The sequence below is a fragment of the Thunnus maccoyii genome, chromosome 1 (assembly GCF_910596095.1).
Source record: "Thunnus maccoyii chromosome 1, fThuMac1.1, whole genome shotgun sequence".
Taxonomy (NCBI): domain Eukaryota; kingdom Metazoa; phylum Chordata; class Actinopteri; order Scombriformes; family Scombridae; genus Thunnus; species Thunnus maccoyii.
This window is the reverse complement of record NC_056533.1, coordinates 40784551-40807999: the sequence shown is the minus strand read 5'-3', so window position 1 is coordinate 40807999 and position 23449 is coordinate 40784551. Positions and strand designations below refer to the sequence as shown.

Below are 23449 nucleotides of genomic sequence, written 5' to 3'. Positions count from 1 at the left end.
TGCCACACATAAACAGTGTGACAGCTTCAGACCGTCGTTACTGCTGATGTTTCCTGCAGAGCCGAGCAGAGTAAACACGAATCACTTAACTCACTCTAACATCTGTTCTTCCACTTCTCTGCTATCTGTTGTAATTCTCGGCACTTCGCCCGCTTGCCTCTGCAGCCTCGCAGCTGGATGCAATCAACGGTTACTTTCTGTTTTGATACGAGCCGATTGGCTGAGAGCTCATGTCAAACATACTTGTGGTGGACTGTGACGTCTCCGAACTTTAGACAGAGTAGAAATAAGAGAAGGATGAGTCACATGTTGAGGTCTGACTGGTGTTTCTCGCTGCAGGAGGACGGACGGAGGTTCAGCTGAGAATAAACGTAACTCAAACAAGAAGCATTAGTGGTGTTTTTCACACATGGCTGTGCGGTCACATGACATCATGACATCATGGTGATGATGGGGGTGGAGCCTGTTGAGCCTCTCTGGCTCTGATTGGATGGAAATATGATGTTAAACAGATTAAATAGTTTCTTTACTGATCAGTTCTGTGTCTCTGCAGCTATCGGACCTACATGAGGCCTCGGTACAAAGTGGCCTACAAAATGGTGACGGAGATGGAGTGGAAGTGTTGCCATGGTTACAGCGGAGAGGACTGCAACAGCGGTCCAGTTGGTGGAGCGGGGACCCAGGTCTCCACCACCAGGCCTCAGCCCCGGCCGGGAGGGGGGCCGAGCTCCGGACAGGGAGGAGGACACAGTGGTCAGTGGATTCTGATTCACATTTGTTCATTTCAGGCTTTTGAACACAAACACACACAAATCCAGTTTTAAGTGAAAACCTCTGTGGCCTCATTAAGATTAAAAGGTCAAACACTGTGAAGACAGACTTCAGTCCCCCGTGTCCACAGTTACTGTACCAGAGTGGGGATTCAACCTTAAGATCCTGGTACTGGTTCTTATTTATTCATTTTCCCAGTTAGACCAGCATGGTACTGATGGGGATCCTTCCTGTTCTTCTGAGTGACAGTGATCAGTGAACCATGAAGTGATCGCTGCCCTCTGTTGGTGAACAGCAGGAACTCTTATCACCGTCCTCCAGTGTCAGATGTGTGTTCATGTGGCTGTAAAAGCTTCTGTAACTGAAGCTTTAAAGTTGCAGCTTTGTTTTCTTCCAGGACGAGTCGATAATGAAAAGATGAGGCAGCTGGAGGAAAAGATCCAGAGTCTGACCAAGAACCTCCAGGACCTGCAGTCCGCCATGAATGAGCACAACAAGCCCGGCCTCGGTGGCGGCGGCGGTGGCAGCTCCCCGGGAGGAAGAAACCCAGCTGATGCAGCTCAGCCAGAGATTAAAGAGACGATCCACAGCATTCAGACCAAACTGGACCAGCTGGACAACCGCACACAGGTGAGTCCCAGTGAGTCCTTTACCTGTGAGTATTGTTGGTACTGCAGCAACTGTACTGTAGTAACTCAGTACATCAGTCAGAGAGGTTCACATAATACGCTCTGAAGAGATGCAAACTAAATCCAAACGTCTGCAGTAATACTTGTGATGAAGGGAGGACAGATGCAACCAATAAGACCGCGGCAGAGTTGAGTCCGGTTGCCGAAGGATGCTTGGTGCACTCTTGGTGAGAAGAGTAGCTGATGTGTCTCTGCTCCAACAGGCTCATGATAAAACCCTCGTCAGCATCAACAACCACCTGGTGAACGGAAAAGGGAACGAGCTGGAAGGAGGCTCCTCTGGAGGAGGACTGAACTCGCTGAAGGAGGAGATCCTGAGGGAGCTGGAGCGGAGGGTGTCGCTGTCCTGCTCCTCCTGCCAGGTATCAGTACTCTGTCAGTACCAGTTCCAGTCAGTACTGTACCTGTTCCCCTGCAGTTCATTAAGATAAGTAACTGACTGTGGTTTGTCCTTCAGGCTGGCGTGGAGGACCTGCGCAGACAGCAGCAGGAGGACCGGGAGAGGATCCGAGCTCTGGAGAAGCAGCTGAATGCGATGGATGTTCGGTATCGGCAGGGCCTGGACGGGCTGCGGCGGGAGGTGGTGCGTTCGCAGGGATGCTGTGATACGATGAATGACCTCCAAAACCGCGTCACAGATGCTGAGCGCAAAATCAGCTCGGCCTCTGAGAACTTTGATGCTCTGCAGACCCGCCTGGACAGGGAGCTCAGTGGGAGGGGGGGCAGCAGAGGGGAGGATGGGGGCGTCAGAGGAGGAGGCACTGGTGCTGGTGGCGGAGTCGGGGGCGGTAGGGGGGATCTGGTGCTGACAGAGGACAAACTGGACAACCGACTGAAGGACCTGGAGCGGCGAGTCAACAACACCGTGCAGCAGACTGAGCAAACCTGCTCACACCTGGAAAACGACCTGAAGGAGTACTTCCACAGAGAGCTGGGAGACCTGAGGACCGTGTTCCTGGACCGGTTTGACGATCAGGCCTTCCGGATCGCAGACGTGGAGCTGGACGTGGGGCTGGTGAAGGACCGGGTCAGCGACCACGATAAGAGGCTGGCAAAGCTACAAAACACCACCTCCATCCTGAACCGGAGGGTGGAGGACTGTAGCTGTGGAGGGTCTGGAAGAGGGGGAGGAGGAAGACGAGGGGAAGACGGAGGAGAGAGGGCAGGTGTGGGGGGAGGAGGAAGAGGAGGTGAAGATGGAGGAGCCGGTGGAGGAGGGAGGTGGGGAACAGGAGGAGGATTACCAGGGTCAGGAGGAGAACGAGATAATACAACAAAGAAATCTCTGGAGTGGAGAGTCGTCGCCAACGAGGACCAAATTCGACATTTCAATACTCGACTCAAAGACCTGTCGGTGTCCGGAGACTCTCTGTACGACAAGGTAAGATCCGGTTTACTGTCCTCACTGTCGGACGGAGCTGAACCACCTTTTGTATTTAAAGCTGATTCTTAAGAGTCCTGCACAGATTCATCCGTTCACTCCTGTAACGCTGTCACTCGTCTTTTTTTATTCCACACATTCTTCTTCCTGGTCATGCCGCCTACATTACCCATAATGCACTTGCAGATTGGGGTGTGTGATGCTAGTAGCGGCTAATGTAGCCTGGAGCTGCTAGCTCCCAGCAGAGATGAATAGCTACAGGAGACTTCTTTCTCACTCCACACCCCCAGACCCAGTCCACGCTGTGACATCATCAGTGACATCATCAGCTCCCTCATTATACTAGTATTTACACACTGAGGAGGAAATGATCTTTGAAACTACAGTGAAGAATAAAACATGTCCAGATGAGAATGTCTTATTGTTTAAACAAAGACTAAAACTGAATGTTAACGCACCAATAGAGTAAAACCTCCACTGGGAGTAATGGGATTACAGTGGTGTAAATCTGATTCAGCTTAAACAGATGTGAATAAAACCATGGTGTTATTACAGTGTTATTACTGTTCTGATGACTACATGAATATTAATGTGTGAATCATCTCTGAGGTGGTGGACCTGAGCCATGACGTCCGTAAAATCAAAGCTCTGACCGGCGATCATGGCGAACACTTTAACCGCATCGTGACAGAGGTGGAGCTGCTGGGGCAGGACTGTGAGCTGTGCGGAAGGCTGGATGATGAGCTGCGGAAGCTAAACAACCAATCCCAGCATGCACTGAGCCGCATGGAGAACCACATCAACAGACTCCAGATCCGAATGGATTCAGAGGGCGGCTGCCTCCAGATCTGCTCCCGCCTGCAGGATGAGGTCAGCCTCCTGCGCGACGACGTCAGGAGCTGCACCGGCCAATGCAAGACCAGTCCCAACACACCCACAGGTCAGCTCCACCAATCAGAACCTCTTCACTAAGCCCCGCCCCCTGAGTTACTGTTGCTCACGTGTGTTTAAGTTCAGTCACCTGAAACAACTGGCCGTGAATAGAAATGTATGCTCGTTAAAACTTGAAAACATGCTATCATGCTAACAGATTGAGTCTAAAGCTAGCATCCTAACAACCGCTGCTCAGGGGCGGGGTTAAGAGAAGGTTAAATCTATTGATCTATTGATCTATAGTGGTAGTATACTGGTTTTCGGAGCTCAGACTTTTGAAGAGTGTGAGCATAAAACTATGAGAAAACATTTGACCACGAGCATCGAAATATGAGTTATAATATTAATCAATGTCTCCTTCATTAAATAATCCTGATCACAACCACTGTTATCAAATCAAGTCAGACATCCTGAACTGTTGTCAGTGGGCTTTGGTTCCCCTCAGCTTGTCTTGTCAGGCACAGCCTTCCTGTCTCTTCCCCCGTAGAGACCCGAACATGACATCAAACATGTTCCTCCTGATGGGTAACGATAAGACGTTTATGTACACTGATAATAATAGTAATACTAGTAATAATAATAACTTTATTTGTATGGAACCTTTCATGCAAAGATGCAACAACAACAATAAGTGAGAGAAAAACAAACTAAAAACAGTTTGATCACAATACAATAAAACATTAACAATGATACCAGTAATTAAGAAAAGAGGTCTTTAATTTCTTTTTAAAAATAGCATAAAAACAGAAAGCAGCCTCAGCAGACTTCTTGTGGGACACTTTAGGAACTTGTAAAAGAAGTGAAATGAAAGTCAGTCACTGATATGTGAAGGTTATGTAAGTCTTTATAGACGAGTAGAAGGAATCAGTTCTAACAGATGCAGGTAGCCGCTGCAGTGATGTCATCTCTTCTTTCTTGTTGCTGGAGTCACAGTAATCTAAACGGCTTGTAATAAAAACATGTATCAGCATTGCTCAGAGTTAAAATGGTCTAATTCTGATTAAAATGGCAATTAAACTTTAAGTCAGAGTCTAAAATGACTCCCAGATCTGTAACACTGACTGCTTTCTGTTTTCTGCTCAATTCTTTTTCAAAAATGTGTTTACTCATCCAAATGTTGATATGAGTGAGACGGGTAAAAAAGAGCATTTAAAGAACTGGGGTCACCTTACAAAACAGAGATATCCAGTGTGGTTGCATATCATCGGCCCAACAGTGAAGGAACATGACCCAGAATTCAAACCTTCAGTATCAAATGTCTGTGACACAAAGTAGCCGAAACCAATAGAAACTGTTCTTTCTGACTCTAATAGGTGGTGGTTCTGGTGGTTCTGGTGGCTCTGGTGGTTCTGGTGGCTCTGGTGGTTCTGGTGGCTCTGGTGGCTCTGGTGGCTCTGGTGGTTCTGGTGGCTCTGGTGGCTCTGGGGTCATCGGTGGAGGTGGTGGGGCCGACGGGGCTTTTGGAAGCGGCAGCACCAGCGGACGGGGCCCCGGGCTGGATACTGAGAAGCCTTTAGACGGTCACAGCGTGATCGGAGGCTCCATCAACAACAACCAGCTGAAGACGCTGCAGGCCGAAATGTCCGAGGTCATCCTCACCTTCAGCTCCATCAATGACACCCTGAAGGGGCTTGAACACACGGTGCAGAAACACGGCAGCGTCATCACCGACCTAGGTGAGCCCGGCTCGCTCACACCGACCGTCCTCATTCGCTGCCACCCCCCGCTAACATTCACTCATTCATCCTCTGACCCCCCACAGGCAACACCAAGGATAAGATCATCTCTGAGCTGGACAAGATCCAGCAGGAGGTGACGGAACACATCGAGGAGAGCCGGGACCACCTGGACGGGATGAACCGCGACGTACGGCGGTTCGAGAGCAAGCTGCTGCTGGAGACGGCGGACTGCAAGAGGTCAGCTGACGGGCTGGAGAAGAGACTGTCCAAGATGGAGGACGTCTGTGGCAGGCTGGACGGCGTGTCCGAGTCCATCCACAAGATCAGGGACGGTATGAACACATGAAACTGATATCGTCTGTTTATGAACACATGAAACTGATATCGTCTGTTTATGAACACATGAAACTGATACATATGAAACTTTGTCTGAAGGAAGCATAGCCCTAAGCAGAAGCCCACGGTTCACCACCAACCAGTTCATGTTTCTAACTGGTTCTTCCCCCTCAGCAACACACCCGCTGAGAAACCAGCTCTGATTATTAGCAGCTCCATAGTCAGAAACGTGAAGTTAGCGACACCAGCAGCCATAGTTAAATGTATTCCTGGGACCAGAGCGGACGACACTGAATCACATTTAAAACTGCTGGCTAAGAATAAACGTAAATATGGTACGATTGTTATTCAAGTCAGCTGGAACGACTCCCGATTACACCAATCAGAGGTCACCAAAATTAATGTTGAGTCGGTCTGAACATATGCGAAGACAATGTGGGACTCTGTAGTTTCCTCTGGACAGCTGCCTGATCTGACCAGTGATGTCATGTATAGCTGCATGTCATCATTCAACCGCTGGTTGTCGAGGTGGCGTCCAGCAAACGATGTGGGCTTCATAGATAACTGGCAGACTTTCTGGGGAAGACCTGGTCTGATTAGGAGAGACGGCATACATCCCACTCTGGATGGAGCTGCTCTTATTAGAGTTGCACAATATTGGATTTTTTGCTGATATCCGATATGCCGATATTTCCAACTCATTGTGGCCGATGCCGATATATGAGCATATTTTTTTCCAGCTGGCCGAGGAGGCTATTATACATGCAAGCATAGATTGTACTATGATCAAGAAAGACAACATATGAAGGAAGAACTTCATCAAGCTCAGCATTAAAACTGTAATGAACCTGCCAAGTGGGAGCAGCAGTAGAGTTTTCTTTGAGTTTATTAGACAGACAGGATTAATGTGTAGGATTTAATCTCTGCTCCACACTCCGGAGCAGCCAACACACTGGTTGCCAACCACCGTTATAAACCAAAAAGAAGTTTTTTTCCCAAACAGAGTGGTACATCCTGGCAGCCGAAGTGTTTCCTATCTGTGCAGCCGAACACAGCAGCTCCTCTGCGGACTGTTTCACCCTGACGGTCCCGGTGTTTCCTCCGCAGGCTGCACTTCACTCAGCTGCCCGACAGACCTGCTGCTTCTTCCCGCTTTAACCTGAATAACAAACCGGGGCTCGGTGCTCCGGTTGGATCCACATGGAGAGCCGAGGCTAACGTTAGCTGAGAGGCTAGTGGAGCATTAGCCGCAGCATGGCCGGAGGGAAGCACAGCCAGCTAGCCTCCCAGTTAACGTTAGCCTCGGCTCTCCAGGTGGATCCAACCGGAGCACCGAGCCCCGGTTTGTTATTCAGGTTAAAGTGGGAAGAAGCAGCGGGTCTGACGGGCAGCTGAGTGAAGTGGAACCTGCGGAGGAAACACCGGGACCGTCAGGGTGACACAGTCCATTGAGGGAAACACAGTCAGGCGGTGGAGGGGAAGGCGACATATCGGCCTCTCATAATTGGCAGCATTCCCCGATGCCGATATTTCATTTTAGAGCTTTTATTGGCCCAAAACCACATAGAGACCGTGTCTGTCCCCAAAACCACATAGAGACCGTGTCTGTCCCCAAAACCACATAGAGACCGTGTCTGTCCCCAAAACCACATAGAGACTGTGTCTGTCCCCTGACCACATAAATCAATTAAATCTAAAATAAACAGAAGAGGATTCTGTGAAAACAGCCCTGAGATAACTTCTGTTGGGATTTGGTGCTTTATACATAAAACTGAATTGATACTAAGTATGAACACATGAAGGATTGATAATGACTGTATGAAGACATGAAGAGGAAACACCTATCAGACGAGTGTTAACATCTTAAATTCACATGTTGATACAAAGTAAACATGTCATGTGTTGTGTCCCGTGTTGTGTCCTGTGTTGTGTCCTGTGTTGTGTCCCGTGTTGTGTCCCGTGTTGTGTCCCGTGTTGTGTCCCGTGTTGTGTCCTGTGTTGTGTCCCGTGTTGTGTCCCGTGTTGTGTCCCATGTTCAGGACTAAACCGCCACGTGTCGAGTTTGTGGACTTGTGTTTCGGGTCTGAATGACTCTGTGATCCGTCACGGAGGAGTCCTGGACGTGATTCAGAAGAACCAGGACGACGTTGAGAGCCGCATGAAGAACCTGAACTCCAGCGTGAATCAGGCGGTGAACAAGCTGCAAAGATTCTCTGAGCACGCTCCTCCCGGTGAGCTGGACTCTACTCTACTCTACTGTATTCTACTGTTAGCTATTCTGCTCTACTCTCATTCTAGTGTATTCTATTGTTCAGCCACAGTGATGGTTAATCAGGTTTCTTTGGAGAAACAAAGACAACATCAAAGACAAACAGTTCTTCTGAAGTTGGAATCAGATTTGAATCTTTACTTTCTGTGTGGAACAGAGTAGAGTAGAGCACAGTAGAGTAGAGCACAGTAGAGTAGACCACAGTAGAGTAGAGCACAGTAGAGTAGAGCACAGTAGAGTAGAGCACAGTAGAGTAGAGTAGAGCACAGTAGAGTAGAGCACAGTAGGGTAGAGCACAGTAGGGTAGAGCACAGTAGAGTAGAGCAAAGTAGAGTAGAGCAAAGTAGAGTAGAGTAGAGCACAGTAGAGTAGAGCACAGTAGAGTAGAGCACAGTAGAGTAGAGCAAAGTAGAGTAGAGCACAGTAGAGTAGAGCACAGTAGGGTCGAGTAGAGGACAGCAGAGAAGAGTAGAGCACAGTAGGGAAGAGTAGAGAAGAGTAGAGCACAGTAGAGTAGAGCACAGTAGAGTAGAGCACAGTAGGGTAGAACACAGTAGGGTCGAGTAGAGGACAGCAGAGAAGAGTAGAGCACAGTAGAGTAGAGCACAGTAGACTAGAGAAGAGTAGAGCACAGTAGAGAAGAGTAGAGTACAGTAGAGTAGAGCACAGTAGAGTACAGTAGAGTAGAGTAGAGCACAGTAGGGAAGAGTAGAGAAGAGTAGAGCACAGTAGAGTAGAGAAGAGTACAGTAGAGTAGAGTAGAGCACAGTAGAGTACAGTAGAGAAGAGTAGAGCACAGTAGAGTAAAGAAGAGTAGAGCACAGTAGAGTAGAGAAGAGTAGAGCACAGAAGAGTAGAGCACAGTAGAGTAGAGCACAGTAGAGTAGAGAAGAGTAGAGCACAGTAGAGTAGAGAAGAGTAGAGCACAGTAGAGAAGAGTAGAGTACAGTAGAGTAGAGCACAGTAGAGTAGAGTAGAGTACAGTAGAGAAGAGTAGAGCACAGTAGAGCAGAGAAGAGTAGAGTGCAGTAGAGTAGAGTAGAGTAGAGCACAGTAGAGTAGAGTAGAGTACAGTAGAGCACAGTAGAGTAGAGTAGAGTACAGTAGAGAAGAGTAGAGCACAGTAGAGCAGAGAAGAGTAGAGCGCAGTAGAGTAGAGTAGAGTAGAGCACAGAAGAGTAGAGTACAGTAGAGTAGAGTAGAGTACAGTAGAGTAGAGCACAGTAGGGTAGAGCACAGTAGGGTAGAGCACAGTAGAGTAGAGCAAAGTAGAGTAGAGCAAAGTAGAGTAGAGTAGAGCACAGTAGAGTAGAGCACAGTAGGGTAGAGCACAGTAGAGTAGAGCACAGTAGAGTAGAGCACAGTAGGGTCGAGTAGAGGACAGCAGAGAAGAGTAGAGCACAGTAGGGAAGAGTAGAGAAGAGTAGAGCACAGTAGAGTAGAGTAGAGCACAGTAGAGTAGAGCACAGTAGGGAAGAACACAGTAGGGTCGAGTAGAGGACAGCAGAGAAGAGTAGAGCACAGTAGAGTAGAGCACAGTAGACTAGAGAAGAGTAGAGCACAGTAGAGAAGAGTAGAGTACAGTAGAGTAGAGCACAGTAGAGTACAGTAGAGTAGAGTAGAGCACAGTAGGGAAGAGTAGAGAAGAGTAGAGCACAGTAGAGTAGAGAAGAGTACAGTAGAGTAGAGTAGAGCACAGTAGAGTACAGTAGAGAAGAGTAGAGCACAGTAGAGTAGAGAAGAGTAGAGCACAGTAGAGTAGAGAAGAGTAGAGCACAGTAGAGTAGAGCACAGTAGAGTAGAGCACAGTAGAGTAAAGAAGAGTAGAGCACAGTAGAGTAGAGAAGAGTAGAGCACAGAAGAGTAGAGCACAGTAGAGTAGAGCACAGTAGAGTAGAGAAGAGTAGAGCACAGTAGAGTAGAGCACAGTAGAGTAGAGAAGAGTAGAGCACAGTAGAGAAGAGTAGAGTACAGTAGAGTAGAGCACAGTAGAGTAGAGTAGAGTACAGTAGAGAAGAGTAGAGCACAGTAGAGCAGAGAAGAGTAGAGTGCAGTAGAGTAGAGTAGAGTAGAGCACAGTAGAGTAGAGTAGAGTACAGTAGAGCACAGTAGAGTAGAGTAGAGTACAGTAGAGAAGAGTAGAGCACAGTAGAGCAGAGAAGAGTAGAGTGCAGTAGAGTAGAGTAGAGTAGAGCACAGTAGAGTAGAGTAGAGTAGAGTAGAGCACAGTAGAGAAGAGTAGAGCACAGTAGAGTAGAGAAGAGTAGAGTGCAGTAGAGTAGAGTAGAGCACAGTAGAGTAGAGTAGAGCACAGTAGAGTAGAGTAGAGCACAGAAGAGTAGAGTACAGTAGAGTAGAGTAGAGTAGAGCACAGTAGAGAAGAGTAGAGTACAGTAGAGTAGAGCAGAGAAGGGTAGAGCACAGTAGAGTACAGTAGAGAAGAGTAGAGCACAGTAGAGTAGAGAAGAGTAGAGCACAGTAGAGTAGAGTAGAGTAGAGTAGAGCACAGTAGAGAAGAGTAGAGTAGAGAAGAGTACAGTAGAGTAGAGTAGAGCACAGTAGAGTACAGTAGAGAAGAGTAGAGTACAGTAGAGTAGAGTACAGTAGAGTAGAGCACAGTAGAGAAGAGTAGAGTGCAGTAGAGTAGAGCACAGTAGAGAAGAGTAGAGCACAGTAGAGTAGAGAAGAGTAGAGTGCAGTAGAGTAGAGTAGAGTAGAGCACAGAAGAGTAGAGTACAGTACAGTAGAGTAGAGTAGAGCACAGTAGAGTAGAGTAGAGTAGAGTAGAGCACAGTAGAGTAGAGTAGAGCACAGTAGAGTACAGTAGAGTAGAGTAGAGTAGAGCACAGTAGAGCACAGTAGAGCACAGAAGAGTAGAGTACAGTAGAGTAGAGTAGAGCACAGTAGAGTAGAGTAGAGTACAGTAGAGTAGAGTAGAGCACAGTAGAGTAGAGCACAGTAGAGTGGAGTAGAGTACAGTAGAGAAGAGTAGAGTAGAGCACAGTAGAGTAGAGTAGAGTGCAGTAGAATAGAGTAGAGCACAGTAGAGAAGAGTAGAGTACAGTAGAGTAGAGTAGAGTAGAGCACAGTAGAGTAGAGTAGAGCACAGTAGAGTAGAGAATAGTAGAGCACAGTAGAGTAGAGTAGAATAGAGTAAAGCACAGTAAAGTAGAGAAGAGTAGAGTACAGTAGAGTTGAGTAGAGTAGAGCACAGTAGAGTAGAGTAGAGTAGAGAACAGTAGAGAGAGTAGAGAAGAGTAGAGTACAGTACAGTAGAGAAGAGTAGAGTAGAGCACAGTAGAGTAGAGAAGAGTAGAGTACAGTAAAGTAGAGTAGAGTAGAGTAGAGCACAGTAGAGTAGAGTAGAGAAGAGTAGAGTAGAGTAGAGAACAGTAGAGAAGAGTAGAGTAGAGTAGAGTAGAGCACAGTAGAGAAGAGTAGAGTAGAATAGAGCACAGTAGAGTAGAATAGAATAGAATAGAGCACAGTAGAGTAGAGAAAACTAGAGTACAGTAGAGTAGAGTAGAGTAGAGCACAGTAGAGTAGAGCACAGTAGAGTAGAGTAGAGCACAGTAGAGAAGAGTAGAGTACAGTAGAGTAGAGTAGAGCACAGTAGAGTAGAGAAGAGTAGAGTACAGTAGTGTTGGGTAGAGTAGAGCACAGTAGAGTAGAGTAGAGTAGAGCACAGTAGAGTAGAGTAGAGAAAAGTAGAGAAGAGTACAGTAGAGTAGAGTACAGTAGAGTAGAGTAGAGTAGAGCACAGTAGAGTAGAGTAGAGTAGAGTAGAGCACAGTAGAGTAGAGCACAGTAGAGTAGAGTACAGTAGAGTAGAGTAGAGTAGATCACAGTAGAGTAGAGTAGAGCACAGTAGAGTAGAGCACAGTAGAGTAGAGTAGAGTACAGTACAGTAGAGTAGAGTAGAGTACAGTAGAGTACAGTAGAGAAGAGTAGAGTAGAGCACAGTAGAGTAGAGTAGACCACAGTAGAGTAGAGTAGAGTACAGTAGAGTAGAGTAGAGCACAGTAGAGTAGAGTAGAGTACAGTAGAGTAGAGTACAGTAGAGTAGAGTAGACCACAGTGGAGTAGAGTAGAGCACAGTAGAGTAGAGCACAGTAGAGTAGAGTAGAGTACAGTAGAGTAGAGAAGAGTAGAGTAGAGCACAGTAGAGTAGAGTAGACCACAGTAGAGTAGAGTACAGTAGAGTAGAGTAGAGCACAGTAGAGTAGAGTAGAGCACAGTAGAGTAGAGTACAGTAGAGTAGAGAAGAGTAGAGTAGAGCACAGTAGAGTAGAGCACAGTAGAGTAGAGTAAAGTAGAGTAGAGTAGAGAAGAGCACAGTAGAGTAGAGCACAGTAGAGTAGAGTAGAGCACAGTAGAGTAGAGTAGAGTAGAGTAGAGTAGAGTAGAGTAGAGTAGAGTAGAGTAGACCACAGTAGAGTAGAGTAGAGTAGAGCACAGTAGAGTAGTTTCTGTGTCTCAGTTGGTTTGGCACAAATGAAAAGTCAGATTCTAAAAACACTATAAATGATTAGTTGATGTTCAAACACATTATTGGTCATCAGTCAGGAGCTGTTTATGACTGAAAGAAAGTGTTGCAATGTTTTCTGTCAACCTGACACTTTGTCTGATGTCAGTGATGGTTTGATGAGTTCAGTGACTCATGAGTTAAATGTTGTCAGTTATTGCCCTCTGATGGATACATGTTGTCAGTTATTGCCCTCTGCAGGATACATGTTGTCAGTTATTGCCCTCTGCAGGATACATGTTGTCAGTTATTGCCCTCTGATGGATACATGTTGTCAGTTATTGCCCCCTGATGGATACATGTTGTCAGTTATTGCCCTCTGCAGGATACATGTTGTCAGTTATTGCCCTCTGCAGGATACATGTTGTCAGTTATTGCCCTCTGATGGATACATGTTGTCAGTTATTGCCCTCTGATGGATACATGTTGTCAGTTACTGCCCTCTGATGGATACATGTTGTCAGTTATTGCCCTCTGCAGGATACATGTTGTCAGTTATTGCCCTCTGCAGGATACATGTTGTCAGTTATTGCCCTCTGCAGGATACATGTTGTCAGTTATTGCCCCCTGATGGATACATGTTGTCAGTTATTGCCCTCTGATGGATACATGTTGTCAGTTATTGCCCCCTGATGGATACATGTTGTCAGTTATTGCCCTCTGCAGGATACATGTTGTCAGTTATTGCCCTCTGCAGGATACATGTTGTCAGTTATTGCCCTCTGATGGATACATGTTGTCAGTTATTGCCCTCTGATGGATACATGTTGTCAGTTATTGCCCTCTGATGGATACATGTTGTCAGTTATTGCCCTCTGATGGATACATGTTGTCAGTTATTGCCCTCTGCAGGATACATGTTGTCAGTTATTGCCCTCTGATGGATACATGTTGTCAGTTATTGCCCTCTGATGGATACATGTTGTCAGTTATTGCCCTCTGATGGATACATGTTGTCAGTTATTACCCTCTGATGGATACATGTTGTCAGTTATTGCCCTCTGATGGATACATGTTGTCAGTTATTACCCTCTGATGGATACATGTTGTCAGTTATTGCCCTCTGATGGATACATGTTGTCAGTTATTGCCCCCTGATGGATACATGTTGTCAGTTACTGCCCTCTGATGGATACATGTTGTCAGTTATTGCCCTCTGATGGATACATGTTGTCAGTTATTGCCCCCTGATGGATACATGTTATCAGTTATTGCCCTCTGCAGGATACATGTTGTCAGTTATTGCCCTCTGCAGGATACATGTTGTCAGTTATTGCCCTCTGATGGATACATGTTGTCAGATATTGCCCTCTGCAGGATACATGTTGTCAGTTATTGCCCCCTGATGGATACATGTTGTCAGTTATTGCCCTCTGATGGATACATGTTGTCAGTTATTGCCCCCTGATGGATACATGTTGTCAGTTATTGCCCTCTGCAGGATACATGTTGTCAGTTATTGCCCTCTGCAGGATACATGTTGTCAGTTATTGCCCTCTGATGGATACATGTTGTCAGTTATTGCCCTCTGATGGATACATGTTGTCAGTTATTGCCCTCTGATGGATACATGTTGTCAGTTATTGCCCTCTGATGGATACATGTTGTCAGTTATTGCCCTCTGCAGGATACATGTTGTCAGTTACTGCCCTCTGATGGATACATGTTGTCAGTTATTGCCCTCTGATGGATACATGTTGTCAGTTATTGCCCTCTGCAGGATACATGTTGTCAGTTACTGCCCTCTGATGGATACATGTTGTCAGTTATTGCCCTCTGATGGATACATGTTGTCAGTTATTGCCCTCTGCAGGATACATGTTGTCAGTTATTGCCCTCTGATGGATACATGTTGTCAGTTATTGCCCTCTGATGGATACATGTTGTCAGTTATTGCCCCCTGATGGATACATGTTGTCAGTTATTGCCCTCTGCAGGATACATGTTGTCAGTTATTGTCCTCTGCAGGATACATGTTGTCAGTTATTGTCCTCTGATGGATACATGTTGTCAGTTATTGCCCTCTGCAGGATACATGTTGTCAGTTATTGCCCTCTGATGGATACATGTTGTCAGTTATTGCCCTCTGATGGATACATGTTGTCAGTTATTGCCCTCTGCAGGATACACGTTGTCAGTTATTGCCTTCTGATGGATACATGTTGTCAGTTATTGCCCTCTGCAGGATACATGTTGTCAGTTATTGCCCTCTGATGGATACATGTTGTCAGTTATTGCCCTCTGATGGATACATGTTGTCAGTTATTGCCCTCTGATGGATACATGTTGTCAGTTATTGCCCTCTGCAGGATACACGTTGTCAGTTATTGACTTCTGATGGATACATGTTGTCAGTTATTGCCCTCTGCAGGATACATGTTGTCAGTTATTGCCCTCTGATGGATACATGTTGTCAGTTATTGCCCTCTGATGGATACATGTTGTCAGTTATTGCCCTCTGATGGATACATGTTGTCAGTTATTGCCCTCTGCAGGATACACGTTGTCAGTTATTGCCTTCTGATGGATACATGTTGTCAGTTATTGCCCTCTGCAGGATACATGTTGTCAGTTATTGCCCTCTGATGGATACATGTTGTCAGTTATTGCCCTCTGCAGGATACATGTTGTCAGTTATTGCCCTCTGATGGATACATGTTGTCAGTTATTGCCCTCTGCAGGATACATGTTGTCAGTTATTGCCCTCTGCAGGATACATGTTGTCAGTTATTGCCCTCTGATGGATACATGTTGTCAGTTATTGCCCTCTGATGGATACATGTTGTCAGTTACTGCCCTCTGATGGATACATGTTGTCAGTTATTGCCCTCTGCAGGATACATGTTGTCAGTTATTGCCCTCTGCAGGATACATGTTGTCAGTTATTGCCCTCTGCAGGATACATGTTGTCAGTTATTGCCCCCTGATGGATACATGTTGTCAGTTATTGCCCTCTGATGGATACATGTTGTCAGTTATTGCCCCCTGATGGATACATGTTGTCAGTTATTGCCCTCTGCAGGATACATGTTGTCAGTTATTGCCCTCTGCAGGATACATGTTGTCAGTTATTGCCCTCTGATGGATACATGTTGTCAGTTATTGCCCTCTGATGGATACATGTTGTCAGTTATTGCCCTCTGATGGATACATGTTGTCAGTTATTGCCCTCTGATGGATACATGTTGTCAGTTATTGCCCTCTGCAGGATACATGTTGTCAGTTATTGCCCTCTGATTGATACATGTTGTCAGTTATTGCCCTCTGATGGATACATGTTGTCAGTTATTGCCCTCTGATGGATACATGTTGTCAGTTATTACCCTCTGATGGATACATGTTGTCAGTTATTGCCCTCTGATGGATACATGTTGTCAGTTATTACCCTCTGATGGATACATGTTGTCAGTTATTGCCCTCTGATGGATACATGTTGTCAGTTATTGCCCCCTGATGGATACATGTTGTCAGTTACTGCCCTCTGATGGATACATGTTGTCAGTTATTGCCCTCTGATGGATACATGTTGTCAGTTATTGCCCCCTGATGGATACATGTTATCAGTTATTGCCCTCTGCAGGATACATGTTGTCAGTTATTGCCCTCTGCAGGATACATGTTGTCAGTTATTGCCCTCTGATGGATACATGTTGTCAGATATTGCCCTCTGCAGGATACATGTTGTCAGTTATTGCCCCCTGATGGATACATGTTGTCAGTTATTGCCCTCTGATGGATACATGTTGTCAGTTATTGCCCTCTGATGGATACATGTTGTCAGTTATTGCCCTCTGCAGGATACATGTTGTCAGTTATTGCCCTCTGCAGGATACATGTTGTCAGTTATTGCCCTCTGATGGATACATGTTGTCAGTTATTGCCCTCTGATGGATACATGTTGTCAGTTATTGCCCTCTGATGGATACATGTTGTCAGTTATTGCCCTCTGATGGATACATGTTGTCAGTTATTGCCCTCTGCAGGATACATGTTGTCAGTTACTGCCCTCTGATGGATACATGTTGTCAGTTATTGCCCTCTGATGGATACATGTTGTCAGTTATTGCCCTCTGCAGGATACATGTTGTCAGTTACTGCCCTCTGATGGATACATGTTGTCAGTTATTGCCCTCTGATGGATACATGTTGTCAGTTATTGCCCTCTGCAGGATACATGTTGTCAGTTATTGCCCTCTGATGGATACATGTTGTCAGTTATTGCCCTCTGATGGATACATGTTGTCAGTTATTGCCCCCTGATGGATACATGTTGTCAGTTATTGCCCTCTGCAGGATACATGTTGTCAGTTATTGTCCTCTGCAGGATACATGTTGTCAGTTATTGTCCTCTGATGGATACATGTTGTCAGTTATTGCCCTCTGCAGGATACATGTTGTCAGTTATTGCCCTCTGATGGATACATGTTGTCAGTTATTGCCCTCTGATGGATACATGTTGTCAGTTATTGCCCTCTGCAGGATACACGTTGTCAGTTATTGCCTTCTGATGGATACATGTTGTCAGTTATTGCCCTCTGCAGGATACATGTTGTCAGTTATTGCCCTCTGATGGATACATGTTGTCAGTTATTGCCCTCTGATGGATACATGTTGTCAGTTATTGCCCTCTGATGGATACATGTTGTCAGTTATTGCCCTCTGCAGGATACACGTTGTCAGTTATTGACTTCTGATGGATACATGTTGTCAGTTATTGCCCTCTGCAGGATACATGTTGTCAGTTATTGCCCTCTGATGGATACATGTTGTCAGTTATTGCCCTCTGATGGATACATGTTGTCAGTTATTGCCCTCTGATGGATACATGTTGTCAGTTATTGCCCTCTGCAGGATACACGTTGTCAGTTATTGCCTTCTGATGGATACATGTTGTCAGTTATTGCCCTCTGCAGGATACATGTTGTCAGTTATTGCCCTCTGATGGATACATGTTGTCAGTTATTGCCCTCTGCAGGATACATGTTGTCAGTTATTGCCCTCTGATGGATACATGTTGTCAGTTATTGCCCTCTGATGGATACATGTTGTCAGTTATTGCCCTCTGCAGGATACATGTTGTCAGTTATTGCCCCCTGATGGATACATGTTGTCAGTTATTGCCCCCTGATGGATACATGTTGTCAGTTATTGCCCTCTGATGGATACATGTTGTCAGTTATTGCCCTCTGCAGGATACATGTTGTCAGTTATTGCCCTCTGCAGGATACATGTTGTCAGTTATTGCCCTCTGCAGGATACATGTTGTCAGTTATTGCCCTCTGCAGGATACATGTTGTCAGTTATTGCCCTCTGATGGATACATGTTGTCAGTTATTGCCCTCTGCAGGATACATGTTGTCAGTTATTGCCCTCTGATGGATACATGTTGTCAGTTATTGCCCTCTGATGGATACATGTTGTCAGTTATTGCCCTCTGATGGATACATGTTGTCAGTTATTGCCCTCTGCAGGATACATGTTGTCAGTTATTGCCCTCTGATGGATACATGTTGTCAGTTATTGCCCTCTGCAGGATACATGTTGTCAGTTATTGCCCTCTGATGGATACATGTTGTCAGTTATTGCCCTCTGATGGATACATGTTGTCAGTTATTGCCCTCTGATGGATACATGTTGTCAGTTATTGCCCTCTGATGGATACATGTTGTCAGTTATTGCCCTCTGCAGGATACATGTTGTCAGTTATTGCCCTCTGATGGATACATGTTGTCAGTTATTGCCCTCTGATGGATACATGTTGTCAGTTATTGCCCTCTGCAGGATACATGTTGTCAGTTATTGCCCTCTGATGGATACATGTTGTCAGTTATTGCCCTCTGCAGGATACATGTTGTCAGTTATTGCCCTCTGATGGATACATGTTGTCAGTTATTGCCCTCTGATGGATACATGTTGTCAGTTATTGCCCTCTGCAGGATACATGTTGTCAGTTATTGCCCCCTGATGGATACATGTTGTCAGTTATTGCCCTCTGATGGATACATGTTGTCAGTTATTGCCCCCTGATGGATACATGTTGTCAGTTATTGCCCTCTGCAGGATACATGTTGTCAGTTATTGCCCTCTGCAGGATACATGTTGTCAGTTATTGCCCTCTGATGGATACATGTTGTCAGTTATTGCCCTCTGATGGATACATGTTGTCAGTTATTGCCCTCTGATGGATACATGTTGTCAGTTATTGCCCTCTGATGGATACATGTTGTCAGTTATTGCCCTCTGCAGGATACATGTTGTCAGTTATTGCCCTCTGATGGATACATGTTGTCAGTTATTGCCCTCTGATTGATACATGTTGTCAGTTATTGCCCTCTGATGGATACATGTTGTCAGTTATTGCCCTCTGATGGATACATGTTGTCAGTTATTACCCTCTGATGGATACATGTTGTCAGTTATTACCCTCTGATGGATACATGTTGTCAGTTATTGCCCTCTGATGGATACATGTTGTCAGTTATTGCCCTCTGATGGATACATGTTGTCAGTTACTACCCTCTGATGGATACATGTTGTCAGTTATTGCCCTCTGATGGATACATGTTGTCAGTTATTGCCCCCTGATGGATACATGTTATCAGTTATTGCCCTCTGCAGGATACATGTTGTCAGTTATTGCCCTCTGCAGGATACATGTTGTCAGTTATTGCCCTCTGATGGATACATGTTGTCAGTTATTGCCCTCTGCAGGATACATGTTGTCAGTTATTGCCCCCTGATGGATACATGTTGTCAGTTATTGCCCTCTGATGGATACATGTTGTCAGTTATTGCCCCCTGATGGATACATGTTGTCAGTTATTGCCCTCTGCAGGATACATGTTGTCAGTTATTGCCCTCTGCAGGATACATGTTGTCAGTTATTGCCCTCTGATGGATACATGTTGTCAGTTATTGCCTTCTGATGGATACATGTTGTCAGTTATTGCCCTCTGATGGATACATGTTGTCAGTTATTGCCCTCTGATGGATACATGTTGTCAGTTATTGCCCTCTGCAGGATACATGTTGTCAGTTACTGCCCTCTGATGGATACATGTTGTCAGTTATTGCCCTCTGATGGATACATGTTGTCAGTTATTGCCCTCTGCAGGATACATGTTGTCAGTTACTGCCCTCTGATGGATACATGTTGTCAGTTATTGCCCTCTGATGGATACATGTTGTCAGTTATTGCCCTCTGCAGGATACATGTTGTCAGTTATTGCCCTCTGATGGATACATGTTGTCAGTTATTGCCCTCTGATGGATACATGTTGTCAGTTATTGCCCCCTGATGGATGCATGTTGTCAGTTATTGCCCTCTGCAGGATACATGTTGTCAGTTATTGTCCTCTGCAGGATACATGTTGTCAGTTATTGTCCTCTGATGGATACATGTTGTCAGTTATTGCCCTCTGCAGGATACATGTTGTCAGTTATTGCCCTCTGATGGATACATGTTGTCAGTTATTGCCCTCTGATGGATACATGTTGTCAGTTATTGCCCTCTGCAGGATACACGTTGTCAGTTATTGCCTTCTGATGGATACATGTTGTCAGTTATTGCCCTCTGATGGATACATGTTGTCAGTTATTGCCCTCTGCAGGATACATGTTGTCAGTTATTGCCCTCTGATGGATACATGTTGTCAGTTATTGCCCTCTGATGGATACATGTTGTCAGTTATTGCCCCCTGATGGATACATGTTGTCAGTTATTGCCCTCTGCAGGATACATGTTGTCAGTTATTGTCCTCTGCAGGATACATGTTGTCAGTTATTGTCCTCTGATGGATACATGTTGTCAGTTATTGCCCTCTGCAGGATACATGTTGTCAGTTATTGCCCTCTGATGGATACATGTTGTCAGTTATTGCCCTCTGATGGATACATGTTGTCAGTTATTGCCCTCTGCAGGATACACGTTGTCAGTTATTGCCCTCTGATGGATACATGTTGTCAGTTATTGCCCTCTGCAGGATACATGTTGTCAGTTATTGCCCTCTGATGGATACATGTTGTCAGTTATTGCCCTCTGATGGATACATGTTGTCAGTTATTGCCCTCTGATGGATACATGTTGTCAGTTATTGCCCTCTGCAGGATACACGTTGTCAGTTATTGACTTCTGATGGATACATGTTGTCAGTTATTGCCCTCTGCAGGATACATGTTGTCAGTTATTGCCCTCTGATGGATACATGTTGTCAGTTATTGCCCTCTGATGGATACATGTTGTCAGTTATTGCCCTCTGATGGATACATGTTGTCAGTTATTGCCCTCTGCAGGATACACGTTGTCAGTTATTGCCTTCTGATGGATACATGTTGTCAGTTATTGCCCTCTGCAGGATACATGTTGTCAGTTATTGCCCTCTGATGGATACATGTTGTCAGTTATTGCCCTCTGCAGGATACATGTTGTCAGTTATTGCCCTCTGATGGATACATGTTGTCAGTTATTGCCCTCTGATGGATACATGTTGTCAGTTATTGCCCTCTGCAGGATACATGTTGTCAGTTATTGCCCCCTGATGGATACATGTTGTCAGTTATTGCCCCCTGATGGATACATGTTGTCAGTTACTGCCCTCTGATGGATACATGTTGTCAGTTATTGCCCTCTGCAGGATACATGTTGTCAGTTATTGCCCTCTGCAGGATACATGTTGTCAGTTATTGCCCTCTGCAGGATACATGTTGTCAGTTATTGCCCTCTGCAGGATACATGTTGTCAGTTATTGCCCTCTGATGGATACATGTTGTCAGTTATTGCCCTCTGCAGGATACATGTTGTCAGTTATTGCCCTCTGATGGATACATGTTGTCAGTTATTGCCCTCTGATGGATACATGTTGTCAGTTATTGCCCTCTGATGGATACATGTTGTCAGTTATTGCCCTCTGCAGGATACATGTTGTCAGTTATTGCCCTCTGATGGATACATGTTGTCAGTTATTGCCCTCTGCAGGATACATGTTGTCAGTTATTGCCCTCTGATGGATACATGTTGTCAGTTATTGCCCTCTGATGGATACATGTTGTCAGTTATTGCCCTCTGATGGATACATGTTGTCAGTTATTGCCCTCTGATGGATACATGTTGTCAGTTATTGCCCTCTGCAGGATACATGTTGTCAGTTATTGCCCTCTGATGGATACATGTTGTCAGTTATTGCCCTCTGATGGATACATGTTGTCAGTTATTGCCCTCTGCAGGATACATGTTGTCAGTTATTGCCCTCTGATGGATACATGTTGTCAGTTATTGCCCTCTGCAGGATACATGTTGTCAGTTATTGCCCTCTGATGGATACATGTTGTCAGTTATTGCCCTCTGATGGATACATGTTGTCAGTTATTGCCCTCTGCAGGATACATGTTGTCAGTTATTGCCCCCTGATGGATACATGTTGTCAGTTATTGCCCTCTGATGGATACATGTTGTCAGTTATTGCCCCCTGATGGATACATGTTGTCAGTTATTGCCCTCTGCAGGATACATGTTGTCAGTTATTGCCCTCTGCAGGATACATGTTGTCAGTTATTGCCCTCTGATGGATACATGTTGTCAGTTATTGCCCTCTGATGGATACATGTTGTCAGTTATTGCCCTCTGATGGATACATGTTGTCAGTTATTGCCCTCTGATGGATACATGTTGTCAGTTATTGCCCTCTGCAGGATACATGTTGTCAGTTATTGCCCTCTGATGGATACATGTTGTCAGTTATTGCCCTCTGATTGATACATGTTGTCAGTTATTGCCCTCTGATGGATACATGTTGTCAGTTATTGCCCTCTGATGGATACATGTTGTCAGTTATTACCCTCTGATGGATACATGTTGTCAGTTATTACCCTCTGATGGATACATGTTGTCAGTTATTGCCCTCTGATGGATACATGTTGTCAGTTATTGCCCTCTGATGGATACATGTTGTCAGTTACTACCCTCTGATGGATACATGTTGTCAGTTATTGCCCTCTGATGGATACATGTTGTCAGTTATTGCCCCCTGATGGATACATGTTATCAGTTATTGCCCTCTGCAGGATACATGTTGTCAGTTATTGCCCTCTGCAGGATACATGTTGTCAGTTATTGCCCTCTGATGGATACATGTTGTCAGTTATTGCCCTCTGCAGGATACATGTTGTCAGTTATTGCCCCCTGATGGATACATGTTGTCAGTTATTGCCCTCTGATGGATACATGTTGTCAGTTATTGCCCCCTGATGGATACATGTTGTCAGTTATTGCCCTCTGCAGGATACATGTTGTCAGTTATTGCCCTCTGCAGGATACATGTTGTCAGTTATTGCCCTCTGCAGGATACATGTTGTCAGTTATTGCCTTCTGATGGATACATGTTGTCAGTTATTGCCCTCTGATGGATACATGTTGTCAGTTATTGCCCTCTGATGGATACATGTTGTCAGTTATTGCCCTCTGCAGGATACATGTTGTCAGTTACTGCCCTCTGATGGATACATGTTGTCAGTTATTGCCCTCTGATGGATACATGTTGTCAGTTATTGCCCTCTGCAGGATACATGTTGTCAGTTACTGCCCTCTGATGGATACATGTTGTCAGTTATTGCCCTCTGATGGATACATGTTGTCAGTTATTGCCCTCTGCAGGATACATGTTGTCAGTTATTGCCCTCTGATGGATACATGTTGTCAGTTATTGCCCTCTGATGGATACATGTTGTCAGTTATTGCCCCCTGATGGATGCATGTTGTCAGTTATTGCCCTCTGCAGGATACATGTTGTCAGTTATTGTCCTCTGCAGGATACATGTTGTCAGTTATTGTCCTCTGATGGATACATGTTGTCAGTTATTGCCCTCTGCAGG

General features: G+C 45.3%; 1 protein-coding gene across 1 annotated transcript in view; it reads left to right on the top strand.

The window, feature by feature from the left end:
* LOC121885487 (EMILIN-1-like) overlaps positions 1–23449 on the top strand; it is a 62329-nt gene that overhangs the window by 25625 nt on the left and 13255 nt on the right. Inside the window, exons 3-10 of the mRNA XM_042395406.1 lie at positions 554–753; positions 1169–1401; positions 1664–1822; positions 1918–2841; positions 3451–3781; positions 5088–5450; positions 5537–5785; positions 7829–8020. Of these exons, the coding sequence (XP_042251340.1) occupies positions 554–753; positions 1169–1401; positions 1664–1822; positions 1918–2841; positions 3451–3781; positions 5088–5450; positions 5537–5785; positions 7829–8020 (2651 nt within the window). The remainder of the gene's footprint in view (positions 1–553; positions 754–1168; positions 1402–1663; positions 1823–1917; positions 2842–3450; positions 3782–5087; positions 5451–5536; positions 5786–7828; positions 8021–23449) is intronic.